The 19,769-nt window shown below is 43.8% G+C and overlaps 2 protein-coding genes across 2 annotated transcripts in view; both read left to right on the top strand.

Annotated features, from left to right (window-relative positions):
• Myo5c (myosin VC) overlaps window positions 1-3,286 on the top strand; it is a 92,434-nt gene extending 89,148 nt beyond the window's left edge. Inside the window, exon 41 of the mRNA XM_026391409.2 lies at window positions 1,694-3,286. Within this exon, the coding sequence (XP_026247194.2) occupies window positions 1,694-1,846 (153 nt within the window). The 3' untranslated portion in view covers window positions 1,847-3,286. The remainder of the gene's footprint in view (window positions 1-1,693) is intronic.
• Window positions 3,287-12,208: 8,922 nt separating this feature from the next.
• The window catches only part of Gnb5 (G protein subunit beta 5), a 40,437-nt gene continuing 32,876 nt past the window's right edge, over window positions 12,209-19,769 (top strand). The window contains exon 1 of the mRNA XM_026391782.2: window positions 12,209-12,379. Coding sequence (XP_026247567.1) covers window positions 12,268-12,379 — 112 coding nt within the window. The 5' untranslated portion in view covers window positions 12,209-12,267. The remainder of the gene's footprint in view (window positions 12,380-19,769) is intronic.

Below are 19,769 nucleotides of genomic sequence, written 5' to 3'. Positions count from 1 at the left end.
TGAAAGACACCCAGCTCAAAGGCAATAGGAATGTTCCCAGTTTTCAGAATCCATTTTAGTCCTGGTGGGAAGGGAATAAAAACACTCAAACTGGGTCTTAGCTGCTGTGATTGATCTTTCAGCCCATCTTGTTTCTGATTGGTCTTGAAATACAGCACAGATGGGCACAGCTGAATAGAAACAGGGACCTGCATATCTGGTTTTCTTATGTAATCCCTAAAGTTTCTTCCCCCAGTGAACTAGGACAGCAGTTCCCCAAGTTTGGTTTGAAGGTTCTGGGGTGGGGGGAGGGGTCCTTGAGACTCCTTCCTAGGTCTGCAAAATCCTTCCTTTTCTCAAAGACATAACCTGGGTGAGGCAGGATTTTTCTTATCTACTTCAACCAAAATAACATCTCACAACAGATTGAGTGCATAAGCAGATATAATATCTTACGTCATGTGTCTTATGTTAAATCAGACATTAAAGAGATTTATAGAAATAGGAAATATCACTTCTAAGTCTTTTTTCTTTGAAAATTAGTTCTTTTTCATTGAAAATGTTATGTTTAACATGTACTGAATTTATTATTATCCCAGTGAATTAGTGAATATTTTAAATTGTTACTTTAATTATTGATACAATAAATGTTAATAATTACAGCCACATACATAAAAGCTCTTTGGAGTCCTCATAAATTTTTTCCACATTGTTTATTGGTACATTATAATTGTACATAATGATGTGATCTGTTACTACTTATCTGTACATGCCAACATTATAACAATATAATTTGGCCAAGATCACCTTCAGAACTTCCTCCTTCCTTTCCCACCTCCCACTCCTGGGTCCCATTCCTCTACTGAGCTCCCTGTGAGTTTTCATGAGATCTGCCCCCTCCTTTCTTTTCTTTTTTCCTAACTTCTGCATGTAAGAGAAAACGTGACCTTTGACCTTCTGATTTTCACTTATTTCGCTTAACATAATGTTATCTAGTTCCATCCATTTTCCTTCAAATGTCATGACTTCATTTTTCTTTATGGCTGAATAAAACTCCATTGTGTATATACCACATTTTCTTTATCTGCTCATCCATTGATGAACACCTAGGCTGGTTGCATGGTTTGACTATTTCAAACTGTGCTGCTATAAACATGGGTATACATGCATCGCCGTACTATGATGACTTTAATTATTTAGGATAAATACCAAGGAGTGGTATTGCTAGGTCATATGGTGGTTCCTGCCTAGTCTTTTGAAGAACCTCCATGCTGATTTCCATAGTGGTTGTACTAATTTACAATCCCACCAACAGTGTAAGTGTTCCTTTTCTCCACATCCTCTTCAGAATTTGTTGATGACTGCCATTCTGACTGGTGTGAGAAGTCCTCATAATTTTTAAGAATATAAAGCAGCCATAAGACCCAAAGTTTGCACTTAGAATTATGCCATGAGAATACGTAAGAATGGAAAACAGATTTACAGTCAGCCCATCCTGTGGGAAATTCACTTCTGGAACAAAAGGATTCATGAGAGCTGGACAGTCCTTTCTTCTCAGAGCTGAGCTACTGAACAGTGTGAGATGGCAGGATGTGGACAGGAGTTCTCTGTTGAAGCTGCAGCTGTTGGGTTTTCTTTGCTCTTGACCTCCAGGTAGCAATGAAGCTGAATGCACTGTCTTCCATACTCACTTTTCCTCTGGTTCTAATTTCAGGCACTTCTGAATAGCCGGGAGGATTCATCACAGCTGATGTTAGATACCAAATACCTCTTTCAAGTCACATTTCCTTTTACTGCCTCTCCACATGCTCTGGAAATGATTCAGATCCCCAGCAGTTTCAAGCTAGGCTTTCTCAATAGATTATAGCAGGAGAAAAGGTCAATGCGCTGGTCCCTCCAAGCCTGAGTGAAGTCACAGATGAAGAACACGGTTTATTCCCTGGAACTGGAAATGCTTTGGAATGTGATTTCAGGAAGAAAAGAAAGTTCTTCCCAACCGGCCACATCTCTGTCTCTCAGTGGTGGTGGTGCTGCTGCTGCTGTCATTTTGTAAGAATCCACTGTGGTTGGAAAGGCCCTATCTCACTTCAGAATCTCAGTTGGCTTTTACTGGAATCCCTGGAAGGATCATATTTTCTTCTAGATGCCTTTGATCTAATCTGTCTTGTGACAGGGCTCCACACTAGGGAATGAGATCTGGGGACCAGTGGCTTCTAACGTTTTTGAGTTTCCTGTGAAGCTCAGGGACATTTATGAAGCCACAAATTGGTTCTATGGCTGTGTCTTCCAAGAAATAGTCTTATTTGGCCACCAGACCCACCCAGAGTCCCCTTTCCCTATGCCTACAGGGTGGGGAAGGATTTCAATGACTTTTTTTAAAAGTTTTACTAAAAACAGCTCAGTATATATATATTTTTTTTCTTACTTCAGATTCCTCTAATTTTTAAGAGAATATTCAATCTCAAATTAATCATAAGAAGTATTTTATATATAATCTATTTAAAACAAATATATTATCAAGCCTTAATTGCTGTGCCAATTACCATATTCTCTGAAAGAATATTTCTTTAAATTGTATCTGCCAACATATTTGCCATACTTTTTCATGGTTTAATATTTTTATACCATAACTTTTAAAACTAAGTTTAAAAAGGCAACCTAAGTGTTTTTCTGTACCTAATCAACACCCCAATATATTTTTAAATTTTTTACTAAAAGTAACTGAAGACGCCAGGTGCAGTGGCAGAGGCCTGTCACCCCAATAGTTTGGGAGGCTGAGGCAGGAGGATTGAAAATTCAAAGCCTCCTTCAGCAACTTAGCAAGGTCCTAAGCAACTTAGCAGGAGCCTGTCTCAAAATTAAAAAAGGGCTGAGGACATTGCTCAGTGGTTAAGGGCCCCTGGATTCAATCCCTGGTACCAACGAGTAAAAAAAAGTAACTGAAGACTTGTGTCACTTTTTTCTTTTGAGAAATCGATTTCCCAGATTTTATGGAAACTGGCTATTTCTTATGCCCCAAACCTTCTCATTCCTTCCCTTCAGATCATAAAGTTTCCTTTGATGTACACTCCTGACCTGTGACCTGTGGATCTACCACTTTCTTATACACCCGAGGAATCCCCTACCCCCTTGTGCCTCTGACAAGGTCTCAGGCAAAACTGTGATTCTGCACTAGAGACATACATCTCAGGAGTGGGAATAACACATGATTATGAAGCAATGCCACCCTACTATGTACTAATGTCTTTTCAAATTATAAATGATTTACTTTAGTTCACTTCAATACATTGTATATAAAACAATGAGAAATGGACCTTTATAATACTTCAATAAAATAAATTACAAGATAAATTGGGTCAGATTCTTGTAGTTGCTAGATTATAAGTCTTCAGTGCACAAGTTTTATGCCCTTCTTTAGGGGTTGTAAGAAAGATACTAGAATCTTTATAGATTCAAAATATCTCATTTAAAGTATATGAAATATTTAAAGAAGAAGTAAACATCCTAACTGGCTCTGGCTGTGTCTCCATGGGGCTCTAAGAGTGCATCATAAAGAGGGGCTAACTGGGCAGGGAATCGTCTCAGTTTCTGAGCTTTGGTGTCCTGTCCAGACCTTCCCACACTCTCCCTTTCTGTCTCCCACCTCAGGATTCATGCCTATATGTTAGTGCTTATTCTGGGCTGTAAACCAATAACATTGACCATTTTTTTTCTGTTGTCCTGTGGGCTCCTGGAGGTCATACCCCACATTTATCTTCATGCTGGTGAGATGGGAGAGAACTGAAGGAGAAAAGTCCTTTTGGAGGTGGCAGGGATCAAAAGTGTGGGGGAGCAGTCAGTCATGAGAAAGAATAGATCTTGCTTGGGGACAAGGAGACCTGTGGAGGCCATGAGTTTACTGGTACAGAAGGGAAGGGGGAAAGCACTCACTGCATAGACTTGATCAGTTCTGAACAGCTGAAGGGGGTGGGGGCAACACTGAGAGATGCTGACCACATGCAGTCATGGGGTTGCTCAGTGGAGTGGATGCGGATTCATGGGATCAAACGTGCCAAAGTTTGCCTCCTACAGAGGGCAAAGAATGGGCCCATGAAGTGGTCCTCAGGGATTAACAGGGATCCTGGCCATGTGAATGGGCAGGAGGTTCAAGGGGTAAGTGAGTGCCCAAGAGTGAGCATGGTCAGGCAGGTGGAGAGGAACAAGAAGGCTGAGTGTAATACCTAGATAAGGAGATTAGGGGCCAGCGGCTTTCACACCTTCACACTGCAGCAGAAACTCCTCACCTTCCTGCCCAGTTGGTCAGTTGGTTGTTGGCTGGTCGGTTCCAAGTGTGACTCTGTGGAAGGTAAGCACGGGTGAATGTACTCAGGTTTTCTTAAAAGCTCAGCAGGGTGTCCAGGTGCATACAGACCAAGGTTCCCAGGGGCTTCCTATGTAGTGGGAACCTGGGTTATAGTTTATTTGTTGTTGTATATTCTCATTTTTTTTCAAGTTGCATGAATTCATACATTATTGGTGGAACTGCAAATTGGTGCAATCCCTCTAAAATTAGGAATGGAGTCGCTATTTGACCCGATTATCCCACTCCTCAGCATATATCCAAAGGATTTAAAATCAGCATACTACATGATGCAGCCACATCAATATTTATAGAAGCACAATTTGCAATGGCTTAGCTATGGAACCAACCTAGGTGCGCATCAACAGATGAATGGATAAAGAAATTGTGGTATATGATAGAAGGTTTTTGACACTGAACATGTTATAGCTGTAGGGAGCCTGCGAGATACATCCACGTTGTTTCATGTATCAACAGTTTATTCATTTTTTGTTGTCTGAACAGATCACTATTTTTCTGGCCTACTACTGGTGAACATTTTAATTTTTCTAGCTTGGGACTAGTATGAATAAAGGTATTAGAGCATTCTTATTTATATTTTCTTTAGGAAATAAGTATTCATTTCTGTTGACTACATACCCAAGAATAGAACTGCTGAATCACAGACTATATGCATGTTTACACTAGTAGGTCCAACCAACCAGTTTTCAAAGTAATTGTACCAGTTTGCATTCCCACCAGCAAGGAAAGACAGTTAAATTCCCACATTCTTGCCCCTACTCTATATGGCCATATTTTTAATTTTAGGTATTCCAATACGTAAGCAGTAGTATCACACTGTGGTTTTAATTTGCATTTCTTTGATGACCAATGATGTCCAGCACATTTTTACATTTTTGACTATTTGAGGAGTGCCTGTTCAAGTCTTTTGCCCATTTTTAAAATAATTTTTATTGAGATATAAAGCACATGACTTAAAACTCACCATTTTAAAAAGATTCAGTGGTGTTCAGCATATGTACAATTCACTGATTCCAGAGCATTTCCCTCACCCCAAAAAGAAACTGCATACCCATCAAGCAATCACTCCCAGTTCCACCTCTCCCCTCCTCTGCCCTCAACAACCACTAAGCTACTCTCTGTCTCTATGGCTTTGCCTGTCCTGGACCTTTCATATAAATGAAATGGAATCATATGTGGTCTTTTTTCTGACGGTTCCCACAAAATAATATTTTCCACATTCATCAATGTCACACTAGATTTCATTCTTCTTTATTGCTAAACAACAATCTGCTATATGGATATACTACATATTGTTTATCCATTATTTAGTTGGTGGATATTTGAGTAATTTCTGCTTTTTAGCTAGTAATAATGCTCCCCACTTATCTTGGGTATATACCTAGAATTGGGCTGCTGGGCCATATAGTAGCAATTCTATATTTAACTTTCTGAGTAATGACAAATTTTTTCAAAGTTCAAAATAGTATATAAGGAGTATACACAGATATGCTTATAAAGATACTAGAAGAAAACAAAGTGTTAACAGGTCAGTTGCTGGTGTAGGCCATATAGATAAATAGTTTCCTAATTATTTGTAATGAATATTATAAGTAGTTTTTATAATTTGAAAAAAATTAAAATTCATAGAGAAGAAAAATGTTGTCTCTACCCACATTAAGAACATTGGCAATTTTTTCTGCTTCTATTTTCCTAATCTCCCATCACTTCCTCTTCCCTCTTTCTATAGTCCCTTGGGCTGCTCTTGCCTTCCATTCCTGTAGCTACTGCTCTGTCCAACGTTCATTTCCTCTCCTCTGTAACATGGAAATAATCTCCTAACCTTGTTGGCTGCCCTGCTGTCCATTTCACTCTGACCTACTTCTGCAAGCACAAATGCTGGAATAATCCACTGGAATGATGTTGCTCTCCTGCTTAAAGCCTGTTCTAATGCTATTACTGGGTGTCTTCAGCCTGACATTAAAACCAGCCACCTTTGCAGGGTAGGGGAGTGGGAGACATGTTTACTGAGCCCCAGGGTGGGCAAACTCTCCTTTCACGACAAAACAAAACAACTTGATCACACTGGCTCCGCAGTGAAACTACATCCAGGCTCAGGCTCCATCACTGACCTCATTGTGTAGTCCCTCCACATTTCCTTAGCTGTGACACAGATGTCCTGCCTCCCTCCTCCTGGGGCAGTTGTGAGAGGCTAGGGCCAAGTGCTCTGTGGCAGTCAGTAACTGATTGCCTTGTAACTTTGCTCTCAAAAGGACTGCCCTCTACTCCTCTGTCACCTAGAGTGTTCAAGTGCTGCGCCCCTCCCTGCCCCTTTGCTACAGAAGTTCCCCCAACTCATGAGCTCCCATTCCTTCTCTAGCCCCATGGTGACCTCTACATGACAGACTTTCCCCTCAGAAGTGTACCCATTGTCACCTCCCCCACAAAAACATCCCTTTCAAGTTTGGCTGCGTGGAAAGTCTCAGATCAAAGCCCCCAGATATCTCTGTTCGAGGAGTCATTTCTTTGAATCTTAACCCTCTTTGGATCACCTACTAAACTCCCCTTCTTAACTGCCTTGTCCTATTTCCAACCTTACATCACAGTCCTTCAGAATTCCCAAAAGAAACCTAGGCCATATTGTAGATATCTCCTCTCTTCTTCCCTCTCTCACTCCAAGCCCCCTCTCCTGCTCCTTCCTAAGCATGGTCCAAGGCCACCCCACTGCCTTGCTTTGGTCTGGGCCTTCATTAGGTCTTGCCATAGGTTCTTTTTGCTCTTTTCTCTGCATTTTTTCCCCCACAAAGCTGTTGCTGTTACTGTTGCTACCACTCACAGGTGCACCCCCTATATTTCTGACCTTGAGACAGTGCTTTAAGCATTGCATCTTAAAATTGACCTAAAAATCCTATGAGGAATGATTTTGAGATTTCCATTTGGTAGACTAGCAAACAAAAGCTTTAGGAGGTCAAGGAACTCACCTGACCAGAGGGCTGGGATCTGGGCAGCCAGAACCTGTATCTTCAACCACTAGATGGTGTTATTTCCCCAAGGATGCCCTCCCTTGGGTGGCCTGGGCCCATCTTGACTTTTGATTGCAGGTAAGAACCTGAGTGTTTGACTTCCTGTTAATAAATGGGAAGCCTGCTTTGCAGGGAACCAACTCCACACTAACTCAGCCTCATATTTTTGGTTGGGATCAGACTCCACCATTTCCTGATTCTTGTCTTTACTCCAAAAGTTCACCCAGAGAGGAAGAATGGTTTTTAAAATTTTAGATTTAATATTCACTACAACAATGTTTTCCATCCTGAAACCCCACAGAACTGATATTGTGCTACAAAGATCCACTGGGAGGGTTCCGCAAGTCACCAAAACAACCAGTTAGACATGTTGACTTAAAAAGAACACTACCCTCTGGTGCTTTCTCAAGTGTTGACCCAGTGTATTGCAATAAATCAAAGGTTACAAATTAACTGCTGTGATTTATCCCACATGTACAGGTCTAAGCAGCTACCACCATAGAAGGAAGCAGAGGTGCTACAAATCTAAAAGCACTGATTTTCTCTCATACCTGCCCTTTCTTATTTCCTTTCAGAAACACCTTGGGTGAAAGATGTGTGATCAGACCTTCTTAGTTAACGTATTTGGCTCCTGTGACAAATGTCTCAGACAAAGAGCTCTGAGAACAGTTTTCAAGAAATCACAACAACTCAGCTACTGCTCAATATGTGTAGAACTTGTAAGTGCTACTATTTTTTTTTAACTGTGAGTTACCTGTCTTGGAACAATATTTAATGACAGTTCTCTGAAAAATTAGTTGCCATAGAATCAGTTTACAGAACACATGCCCAGGCTTGTGAGGCAGTGTGGCACAGGGTGTTGACTTTGGTGTTTGACTGTAGGGTGCAAGTCCTGCTTGTGTTCTAGGTGGAGGTGCCACCAGTTCTTACTACTCTCCTGAACCCATTTTCCCATGTGGAAAATAAGAACATTATTAGCATCTGCATCAGGGGGGGGGGTCTGTGAGGCTCCAGTGAATTCATTTAGTAGGGTGTTTCAACAGCCCCAGCACAAAAAACATTTAATGAATATGTGAGCTGTTATTTCTCAGGCCTAATGCTTTTTTCTTTAGTCTTCACCAGTCTGTGAAAGAAGCCACCAAGCTAAAAGACACTGGAAAATAAATAGCCTGGGACCATCTTATCAAGGACCCTGTCCCAGCTGTATGTACAGCTTGTCTGAACATTTTGGGGCCTCAGTAGTGAGCAAAATTAACTTCCAAAAGGGCTTCTTGGCTAAGATTTTGGGAAGGGTTATGAACTGAAACACAAATCCTAGAATTTTTTTTCCAAGTACATAAAAATCGTGTCCTCACCAGAGGTGGTTATGCACAGGTTTCAGATCTTGCAGTAAACATGTCCAACAGCATGGCTAAAATTCTAGGCATTAGTCATATCTCAGAGGATTTGCAAAGCTGTGCTAAATAGTGTGGCTAAGCAGAGCCCTCACCTGGTGAAAAGTGGTAAAGCACTCTTCCAGAAAACCCCAACTGGAAATTCCCACAATATCAACAATTTTTTTTTTTTTAAATGTGTGCATGTGAGAGGGGAGGGTGGCACAGAGGGCAAAGGAAATAGAATAGAATAGAAGAATTTTTTTTGACCAGGAATTGAACTCAGGGGCCTGGACCACCAGCCCCATCCCCAGCCCTATTTTGTATTTTATTTAGAGACAGGGTCTCACTGTGTTGAGCCCATCTCTAGCCCTATTTTGTATTTTATTTAGAGACAGGGTCTCACAATGTTGCTTAACACCTCACCATTGCTGAGGCTGGCTTTGAACTCGTGATTCTCCTGTCTCAATCTCCTAAACTGCTGGGATTGCAGGCATGCAGGTGCCTGGCTTCTACCCAGTTGAAAAGAGATAGGCAGTTGAAAAGAGAATTTATTTCCAGGGGAGACGGGTTGGGGTTGTGGCTCAGTGGTAAAGCGCTTACCTAGCACATGCGAGGCCCTGGGTTCAATTCTCAGCACTACATTAAAAAATAAATAAATAAATAAAACAAAGGTGTTGTGTCCAACTACAACTAAAAAATAAATAAATAAATATTTCAGAATTCACTTCCAAAGATTAGTAGAGAAAGCGGAGGGGGATACAGGAAATGATATTGGCCAAAGGCTAAACTGCTGTTGTGTGCATGTACAAATACGTAACAATGGATCCCACCATCATGTACAACTATAATGCACCAATAAAAAATATGGGGAAAAAAATCACTCCCAAAAAGCAAATGGCAAGTAAACATAAAAAGATCTTGGTACAACTTGGTAATTCTGATGTCTCTTGGGGCTCCATGTAATGGGACTCTACCTGTAGTACATTTTTTTTCTAAACTTGGCTCTGCAAATTGTAAAACTGCAGGCATTCAGTTCTTAAAACAAACCTGCTTGGGGTGGGGGTGGGGGGCTACCCTCCTTCTGTTGATTAAGTCTTCTGGTTTTAAACAACTTCCTCTGTGGGCAGAGGAGCCCAGAATCCCAAACCTTGGGTCCTCTGTTGCATGGGAGTTTCTTCCCAGCTCAGAGGCCTTGCCAGGACTCTTCCAGGGGTCAAGCACCAGCCATGTCCACCACAAGCACTTGGGGGTTCCCAAATATTCCTATGGCTGAGGAGACATCCAGTGACTGACAGTTGGCTTTTCATCCAGACATTCTAGATCATGTAGACACAGCCCCTCAAAGGAGCCTTTTCATGAACAGGGGTGACTCTAACTCAGCCGCAGCTGAAATGTAGCTGACCGCAACTTTTCTGATCTCCAGGTTCCCCACTCCTAAAAGGGAGCTAACACCAAAGTTCAGGAAGGCATTTTGCAATCATGACTTCATCTCCAGATGGTAGATTCCCCAGACTGGAGGTTATTTGGGGTTTATTTTACAGAGAACACCAGTGTCAAGTGCCACCCACCACAGTCTCCACAGGCAGGGAGACCCTGGGCTGCACCCAACCCAGAGTGGGTCCAGAAGCACCAGTCTAAGGATACTAGGAAACGATGCTTCCTTGCTAGGGCCTCCTGAGATAGCCCTGTGGGAAGTGCACCCCATAATCTATTGTCCCATTTAAGTTACTTCCTGTGGATTGCTCAAATGTATCAAACAGCTTCAACAATATTAACGTGTGTGCCACACGTTGCTCTGAATTCTCTACATTGTCTGAAGAAGGTGCTACCCCATTACAGAAGAGGAGCCTGAGACTGAGAAGTAGATGGCTCCAGTCCACATCTCAGAGCCAACACTTGCTCCCAGGAAGTCCAATGTAGACAGAGCCTGAGCCAGCCTTTAATCTTATGGCACTTCAGATCAAAAACAGATGTAATATTTTGCCTTCACATTTTATTTTTATTTTAAATATGTACTTTAGTAGTATAAAAACATTTCTCTATTTACATAATTTATGTACTTATTTTAATAACATAATTTATATATATATATATATATATATACATTTATATTTTATATATTGTTTTATATACCACTCGATAAACTAGCATTAACTGAGCACCAACCATATGCCAGTATTATGCTAAATGCTGAGGATAAATGATGAATAAACCTATATTGATTGGCAGGGAGAAGGGAATTGGCAGTTAATGATCATCTGCTATGTATGGAGAAGTCTGCTAAGAGTTTTCACACCCCATTTGTCCTTCCAGGATTTATAACCTTGATTTTCCTTCCCATTCTTCACCTAAGAATGCCTCAGAGAAGGGGAAGAAAGGAGGCTTGGGCTGGATGGTCCACACCCAAGTCCAAAGGCTTGTTGATGGGGCCAGACTAGCTGGGTCCAAATCCTGCCTTTCCCTTTTTCTGGCAGTGGGACCCCTAAGTGATGACTGGGCTTTTCTGTGCCTCAGTTTCCACATCTGTAAAATGGAGATAATAGTGCCCATTCAGGGTGATTCTTGGGAGCATCAATCGAGTTATTCATTAAAGCCCTTAAGACAGCCAAGTGTGCTGGGAGAGAGAGGGTGATGTGTTGTCCCTAAGACACTAATTCGAGTTCTTAAGAAAAATGTAGCAACCCTTCATTCTAGGGGTGAGGAAGAGTTCTCAAAAGTCACCCTTGCCAAATGGCTGAACGGGAGCTTAGAAGCCCCGTGGCTGAGCCTGTGCACAGAGGCCCTCTGACCCACACCACCCCTTCCGCGGCCCCCAGGACAGGAGCCAGATTGCCCAATGAAGAAAGGAAAAGCAAAACTAAGGGTGGCCTCCTAATGTCTCAGAGACCACTGAGCTTCTCAGCAGCCAGAACTAGTTATGTTTTTGTATATTTGGGTCAACAAAAGAGATTTGTTGGGGTGGAAGCTGCAGAACTAGCCAGTGTCAGAGCGGGTATCAGAGGCGTGGGCCAGGCCTCCTTGCCCTCTCCTTTTTTGTCCTCTCTGCAAGCAGGAGCCACCAGATCAAGTCCCTGGAAGTGGTGGAGGGAAAGGACGGTATTTCTGGGACTTCACCAGGGCCCCCCTCAGGAGCTGGGAGTCCTGAGTTGAACCCCAAAGTGACCTTTCACCCCGCGTAGGTCACCCGCAAGTCACGTTCCATCTCTGAGCCTCAGTTTCCCCCCCACTAAGATGGGCACGACCCTCGCTCGCTTCTCCCGGGTGCTGTGGCCGCAGCAGCGCTAACGCGGCACCCGCGGGGCACAAGCGCGGGGTTGCGGAGGGGCGCGGGCGAGGCGGGCGGAGGGAGGGGGTCTGCGCCGCAGCCGGCCCGCGGCTGCCCGCGTCATCGCCGGAGGGCGGGGCCTCGGGGCGGCGCTCGGGGGTCACGGCGGCTGGAGCTGCGCCCGCCGCGGCTCCGCGCCCGCCCGCCCGCTCGCCCGCCCGGCCTCTCCGCCGCTCACCGCATCCCCGCTCGGCGCTTCCCTCCCGGCCGTGTCCGCGCGCAAAGATGGCAACCGACGGGCTGCAGGAGAACGAGACGCTGGCGTCGCTGAAAAGCGAGGCCGAGAGCCTCAAGGGCAAGCTGGAGGAGGAGCGGGCCAAGCTGCACGACGTGGAGCGTGAGTGCGGGCCGGGGCGGGGGCTGCGGCCGGGAGGGGGCCGGGGGGGACCGGACGGGCAGCCAGGCCCGCGCGGCGCAGGTGGAGGCCGGGCCCAGGCGCGCTGGCGCGGGGAGTGGGCCTTGGATGGTCAGGGCACCTTGCAGAGTCCCCGTCCCTGGCCGGCAGAGGATCTGGCACCGGTTCTGGTCATCACCTGCCTGGAAGATGCAGACCGCCCCTCCCGGGCGGGGGTGAGAGGATGCCAATGGTGACAAGCGCTGAGAGCCCGTGTGGGCGCGGCCTAGGGATAAAACTGCTTTGATTTTTAAATCTTTATCTGGCTTCTCCATCACTGTTGTGTCCTTTTTAGTTTTGCATTTGCAAGGATGGAGACACCCATTTCATACCTCACTTTTCTACTGTCCCCCCTGCAGGGAAGCCACAGAAACTAACCAGATCCAACCATTAGTTTGTTGAAGGCAGTTTAAGTAGCTTTCGCACAGATGCAGAGACTGGCATAAAAGGGCAATAGCAGTGTTAAATAAACTTACATTACTGACCACCACGATGATTCAGAGCCAGTTCTGATCTTTTTGAGGGAGCACTTGACTTACAGAGCCAGGTTCAATGACTTGGCCAGATCAGCTTTTCCTTTTCTTGGTCAGATAGCTCCTCCTTGGCAGAACTTGGGCTAAGGGCCAGGCTTGGGACATTGGTCTTACCTCCTACCATTTGGCTTAGGAGACAGCAGCTCCCCTTGCTGAGTAACGCTTTCCTCCGGGCCTCTGTAAGTAAAAGATTCACTAAGTCCCTATATAGTTTAGAAATGTGTCTAACTATAATTAAACATTGACCCACAATAATGTAGTTAAGTAATTTGGGAATCATTTTTCTTATATTACAAAGAGGTTCAGCTTCTCAGTATTCCATCAGGGACCCAGGCCTCTCTGTCTTTCTTCTCCACACTTACAGCACTGACTTTTGCCCCATGACTATAATATGATTGCCTCAGCTCCACACATCATTTCTGTATCCAAGACAAGAAGAAAGGAAATGTGGGCACCAGTTTCCACTTTCTCTTTCCCTCCATTATTCACCTATTCCTTGGCCAGAACTATGAGATGTTTCTTTTCAACAGGGAACCCCAGAGGGTGGATTTTCATTCCAAAAGTGGACGCTGCTGCTGGCCTGCCAAGAGCAGGGTACCATCCAGGGATGGGCCCAAATTTTGGGTTCTCTATCCACAGTGGAAGGGTCTGTTCCAATATGTGTTCTCCCTTATTCCGTGCAGCTTCTAAACCACTTTTCTTGCATTACCTTATAAAACCTTTTTCCTTTAAGGTTCTTGTCACCCACTGATCTCTTCTCCTCTCTCACACGTCATCTCCTGATCTCCAGCCAGGCTCCCTTGTTTCTTAAGAACTTAGGCATTTTTTTCTTTTTTCAAATATTTATTATTTTTTAGTTGTAGTTGGACACAATACCTTTATTTCACTTATTTATTTTTATGTGGTGCTGAGGATCGAACCCACATGCAAGGCGAGTGCTCTACCGCTGAGCCACAACCCCAGCCTAACTTAGGCATTTCTTAAGACTGTGTCTTGTGTCTTGCTTTTGATCCTAAGCCTCACAAGGGGAGCCCTTATGACATAAGACCCTCACTCCACCATATGCACCTGGGATCTTGTCAGTACTCAGAACTGTTCTTCCTCCCAGAACTCTTAATTGCTGCAACCTGCTCTTTACAGTTTCTCCCAGGAGAGATCTTTTAGGACCCCACCTCTTCTCTCTTCCAGTCTCCCAGTCTTGTCCTTTCTTCTCTTCCCTATAAATCCAGGATGGATGCATTGGTCCAGCATTTCGGCAACAATCTTGCCAAGTAACCTTGACTCTGATCCTCCTGTTTCTTCATCAGAGCTGCCTGGTAAAACCTCAGCTCTGGATGAATCTTTCATTTCCTGCTCCTGAACACTGATGCTGCTGGAGAAAAGCACCAGGAAGCACATGGATACCATTATTATTCTAGTCACTAAGTCGCCTGGGCTCTCAGAGCTGCTCAGCAGTTTCCCTGGTCAACTCCCCACCATGACAGTTTTAGGCTTTCTGCACCTCTGTGCAGGACTCTGACTCCTCTCTCCCCCATCTCTGTATTCTCACTTCCTCCTCCACAGAAAATAGAAGCCAGTAAGTTGACCCCTCCACACCACCACCACCTCTCAGTTCACACTTACAAACTTTCCTTCACATCTGTCCCCTCCTGGCTTGGACCAGTTCCCTACGTCCCCCAGGCTTAGGTTCTCATCATCTCTGGTCTTCAGTTAACACAGCCTGTCTATGGTTCCATCTCCCCTGACCTCTTCTGTTGACATTTACACATGCCCAAGTCTCCCATTCACTCAACACTGTGTGTGTGTGTGTGTGTGTGGTGCTGGGGATTGAACCCAGGGCCTTGTGCATGCAAGGCAAGCACTCTACCAACTCAACACATTTTGACAGCCCATGAAGTCAGGCCCTGTTGTCAGCCCTTGGGGATACTGCAGCGAATGAATTCCTTCGTGGAACCTCCATTCTCAAGTGGGAGTCAGGTAAAACCAGTGATAGGCTTGATGATATGGGTTAGAGAGAAAAGGAGGAAAGTGGGGAAGTGGGGAATGAGGTATGAGGGAGCAGAAGAAAGCTTCAGAGAAGATGGCATCGGCAGGCCTCCTGGAGAAGGGCCTCCAAAATCCCTCCTGAAGTAAGAGAAGCATGAGTACTATGGCTGGTAGGGGAGAGCATTTCAAGCAAAAGAAACACTATTGCGAAGCTCAGGAGAGAGTATTTGATGTGTCTGAGGAAGAACCAGGAGACCAGAGCATCCAGAGGGAGTGCACAAAGGGCAGAGTAGGAAGAGTGGGGTTTCTGGCAGGGAGGTTTGTGGGGTTGGGTGGGGACTAGTGCTTTATTGCCTTGAGTGAGTTGAGAAGCCATTGCGGGGTTTGGAGAGAGGCCTGATCTAATTTGAATGGGATAACTCTACCTGCTGTGTTTTGTGGGAGAATAAGACAGCTTGAGGGAGAGCATGAGATGTCAATGCCTAGGGTACAGGATTCTCTGCAGCAACCTATCAGATACTGTGGAAAGCCCCATTATTCACCGCTCCCCAGTTCCTACTGGAAGTTAAAGCCCCAGGTGATCCCAAAGCCTGCCCTTTAGCTGTTCTCACCACACTCTACCCCAGAATCCTGCTTCCTTCTGCAAGAAGCACATTCATACCTCAGCACTCAGGGTGGGAAAGGGGAAGAAAGGTGGGGTAATCTGCAGTTTGGAAACATAGTGCTGGTGCCCCTGCTAAAATCAAACAGCTGTGCTCTCATTTTTCCCTGTATGAAGGGAAACCTAGTATCCCCCATCTGGGAGGGTGAATACACAGGCTTGGCAAAGCCAAAACACTTGCTCGGGATCATGCTACTAGTAAGAGGATGGCCAGGATTCAATTTGTGAATTAGGCTGCCTTCACTAGGCTCTCTCTCCATTAAACAAATGGCCAAGAGCCTAGGGTTGGGGGAGAAGAGTCTATCAAGCTGGGGAGGAGCAGAAGCTGAATCTGGCTTACTCTCCAAAGCAGAGACAGGCATCGGGTACTTTCCTGTATCTCCCAGAGCAACCAGTATGTGGCAGGCAGCTTCTTAGTTGATAGATCTGTTTCTGACACACACAGACCCCGTTGAGGTTACCTGCCTGCTTCATGATGGCCCAAACAGATATGTCCCATTGTGAAGTCTAAGGAGTTTGCAGCAAATTGAGAACATGAAACCAGACACATAAGATTTGTAGTATTGTTAGGGTATATGGCTATACACCAGAGGGTCATGGTTTATTCCCCAGAGCAGTATGTGTTGGATGCCTGTACATTTTTGCATTTTGCACTTTTGCACTGTAACCCCTTCCCTATTCTGAGACTTCTTTACACCATAAGCTCTAAGATGACCAACTCATCCCAGTTTGTCTAGGACTGGGTTTTAAAATGCCCTTCAGTCCTGTGCAAACCAGAATGGTTAGTCACCCTGCTGTTATCTCAGATCCTTGCCTGAAAAGTTAGTGCAACAAAATTGGAGCTCATGAATTTGGAGGGGAAAATTCAGGTTTCCTGACTCCAAACCCTCGGTTCTTCAACTCCCATCCCTTTAACCCTCAGTCCCTTTAGTCCATTCTTTTGGACCTTCATCCCCAAGTCAGGCCCTTGACCATCATGAAACACAGAAATAGCTAATGTGAATCATCTGATGAGAATTCAGCCTACCTCAAACTCAGAGCCCAGGCCCTGTTCTCCAGGGGACTCTACTTCTCCCCACACTCCTCCAGAGCTTCCTGCTTCTCCCTAGATGTTTCCCTTGTCACCTGCTACTTACCTTCTGCTATGGGTGAGTGCTTCCTTGATTGATTCTAAGGTATTTACAATCATGGCTATAGCTTATATTAGTCTCCTCTTGCTGCTGTACAGATTTCCACAAATTTAGTGTCTTAAAGCAACATTAATTTATTCTCTTAACAGTTCTGGATGTCAGAGATCTAAAATCAGTCAGTAGGTCATTCTGGAGCCTTTAGAGGGGTCTCTATTCCTTGCCATTCCCCACTTCTAGAGGCCACCTGCATTCTTTGACTCATTGACCACATTATTCTGATCACGACTTCGGATGTCACATCCCCTTCTCTAACTTGGACCCTGCTGTCTCCCTCTTAAAAGGATCCTTGTGGTTAATTGGGCTCACCTGGATAATCCCAGATAATCTTCCCATCTCAAGATCCTTAATTTAATCACATCTGCAAAGTCCCTTTTGCCATTTAGGTAGCATAATCTCAGGTTCTAGGGATTGGAATCCAGAAGGGTCTCCTGCTTCATCCTCCGTTTCCAGCACAGAATTTTCTTCTCCATGGGCTGGGGATGTGGCTCAAGCGGTAGCACGCTCGCCTGGCATGTGTGCGGCCCGGGTTCGATCCTCAGCACCACATACAAACAAAGATGTTGTGTCCGCCGAAAACTAAAAAATAAATATTAAAATTCTCTCTCTTTCTCCCTCTCTTCTCTCACTCTCTCTTAAAAAAAAAAAAAAAAGAATTTTCTTCTCCTAGCAAACCCATCCTTCCAGATGAGAGAGCAGAGAGCTGCAGTGATTTTAGAGCAGAACAGGAAGGAAAGCCAAGGTACAGGCTCTGGGTGTAGTTCTTCCCTTCACTGTACTTGACTTTTAGACAGCTGAGATTTGCATTTAAAAGAATGAAAAGTAAATCCATGTATGGATGTATGAAAAGAAGTTCATTTTTTAGTAAGTAAAAAAAAAAAGTGCCAAACAGTATATGTAACCTGATTTCCTTAGCTTAAAAAAGCCGCATTAATATGCACTAATGGAGACACTTTTCATTTTATACCCATCAGCACATTATTCCTTTTTTAATAAATAGGAAAAAAATCCTGAAATGGGAAATATGATCAAGGAAGAAAGAGGTGGGAGAGAGTTCAACTTTAAAGACTCTTTAATTTGAAATTAGGCTGAAGAATGATCTGGAAGACAGACAGCAGACAGAGCAGGAAGGACACAGTGTTCATTTCATCCAATATACATGACAGCCTCCTGGACTGTGGGAGCTTCATCCAGGTTCCCAGCTTCTTGCAGCAGCTTCCTTTGTTAAGTAACAAAGGAACTGAAGCTAATTTAATTTCTCTGAGTACAAATACAGATTAAATTTAGGTGAATCTCAGAATTCATCATCAGAGGCTACAGACTTTTATGTCTCTTCTAGATATAATTTTGTGAAAATTTTTTTTTCTTTTTTTGGGAGGTGGAGTACCAGGGTTGTACCCAGAGGTCCATAACCACTGAGCCACATCTCTTGAACTTGCCATCCTCCTATCTAAGCCTCCCAAACTGCTGGGAGTACAGGCATGCACCACTGCACCTGACCTGAAAAGTTTTATTCTCCAATGCTTTATAGCTGCAGCCTTGGATATTCTGATATCATGGTTTAGGGGGGAAATCTAGGAAAAACCATACTTCTAGATTAGTCTGAAGCAAATATGTTCATTTACTTTTCTGTGTCCTAAGTAACCATGCTCTACTTACAGAGGCTTCTAGAATTCCATCCCCCTCCTCCTGCTGCTTGGCCTCAGGCTGGGAACAAGAGCCCTCTGCCTTGCACTTCCTCTCCCCTGCCTTTTGCTCTACATTCATAATTACACATGTGCCAGCTAATGCAAGTGTTATAATAAACTAATACTGTGGAAAATTTAGAAATACATAAGAAAACAAATCTTTCATAACTCCACCATGTAGAATAGTGCCTTTCAATTTTTTGATATAGTTCATAGCTTATTTTTATGTTTGTGTATATATTTATAGCACACTTGGGACTGTACTGGATGTAGAATTCAAGCCTAGTTTTTACATTAACCTAATAGATTGAATAGCTCCCTATATCATTTATGTTTCCTTTTAATGTTGTCATATAATATTATATTGGACTGTCTTTAAGATTGCACTACAGTCTAACTTTTCTGTCTTTTAATCGGGGAACTGGGGGTAGAATTTCTTTGTGGATAATGTGTGGTTTTAAAGCAATTCAAAAATCTCTGACGGAGGGCTGGGTCTATAGCTCAGTGGCAGAGTGCTTGCCTAGCACATGGGAGGCCACTGTGTTTGATCCTTAGCATTGCATAAAAATAAATAAAATAAAGACATACCATAAAAAAAAATTTGACACAAACAAGAAAGGTACTGTGATTGTAAATGTTTTCCCTCCAAACTAATGTTTGAGGGGTGTGAGTTTATCCCATCCCATCCTACCTAGGGGCAAAACCAGACTGAATGAATTTTCAAAAATTAGTTTTGGATAATTTTCCTCCTTGATTCTTGTTCTACTAAATGGTAGCTATTAAAAGACTGTATTAGTACAAACCTTTGAAAACAATTCAGTATCTTTTTTAATAGTTCTGTCTTCGCATCTAAGACATCTCACTTGTGTTTGAACTTATCTTCTCTGTTTACAATGAGCATTCAGTTTCAGAACGTTCATTTTCAGGGACATTTTGGAGTTTCTTCCTGCCCTGGTCCTTTTGTTGGTGGCCTTGTGGAATGATCAGAAGGACCCTGTCGCATATTTTCACTTTGTAAATTTACATCGTTTGAATTCTTGTGGTGGATCTGCATGCTGTACATTTGCTTTAGGATCACATTGCATAGATTATAAAATAAACGAAAAACTATCCTCTGAAAATTGAGAGGAAGCTATGTCTTGGCGAAAAGTTAGTCTTTGCCACAATTATAAGCTGTCTCCCAGGCCGCATCTGGATAAACTCTATCACCCTCATAATTTGGAGAATGACAGCACCCACTTCAGGGACATGGGAAGGAGAGTATGGGGCCAGGGAGCA

The sequence above is a fragment of the Urocitellus parryii genome, chromosome 6 (assembly GCF_045843805.1).
Source record: "Urocitellus parryii isolate mUroPar1 chromosome 6, mUroPar1.hap1, whole genome shotgun sequence".
NCBI classification, from domain to species: Eukaryota; Metazoa; Chordata; class Mammalia; order Rodentia; family Sciuridae; genus Urocitellus; species Urocitellus parryii.
The sequence above is the reverse complement of the archived record's forward strand: the minus strand, read 5'-3'. Positions and strand labels throughout refer to the sequence as shown.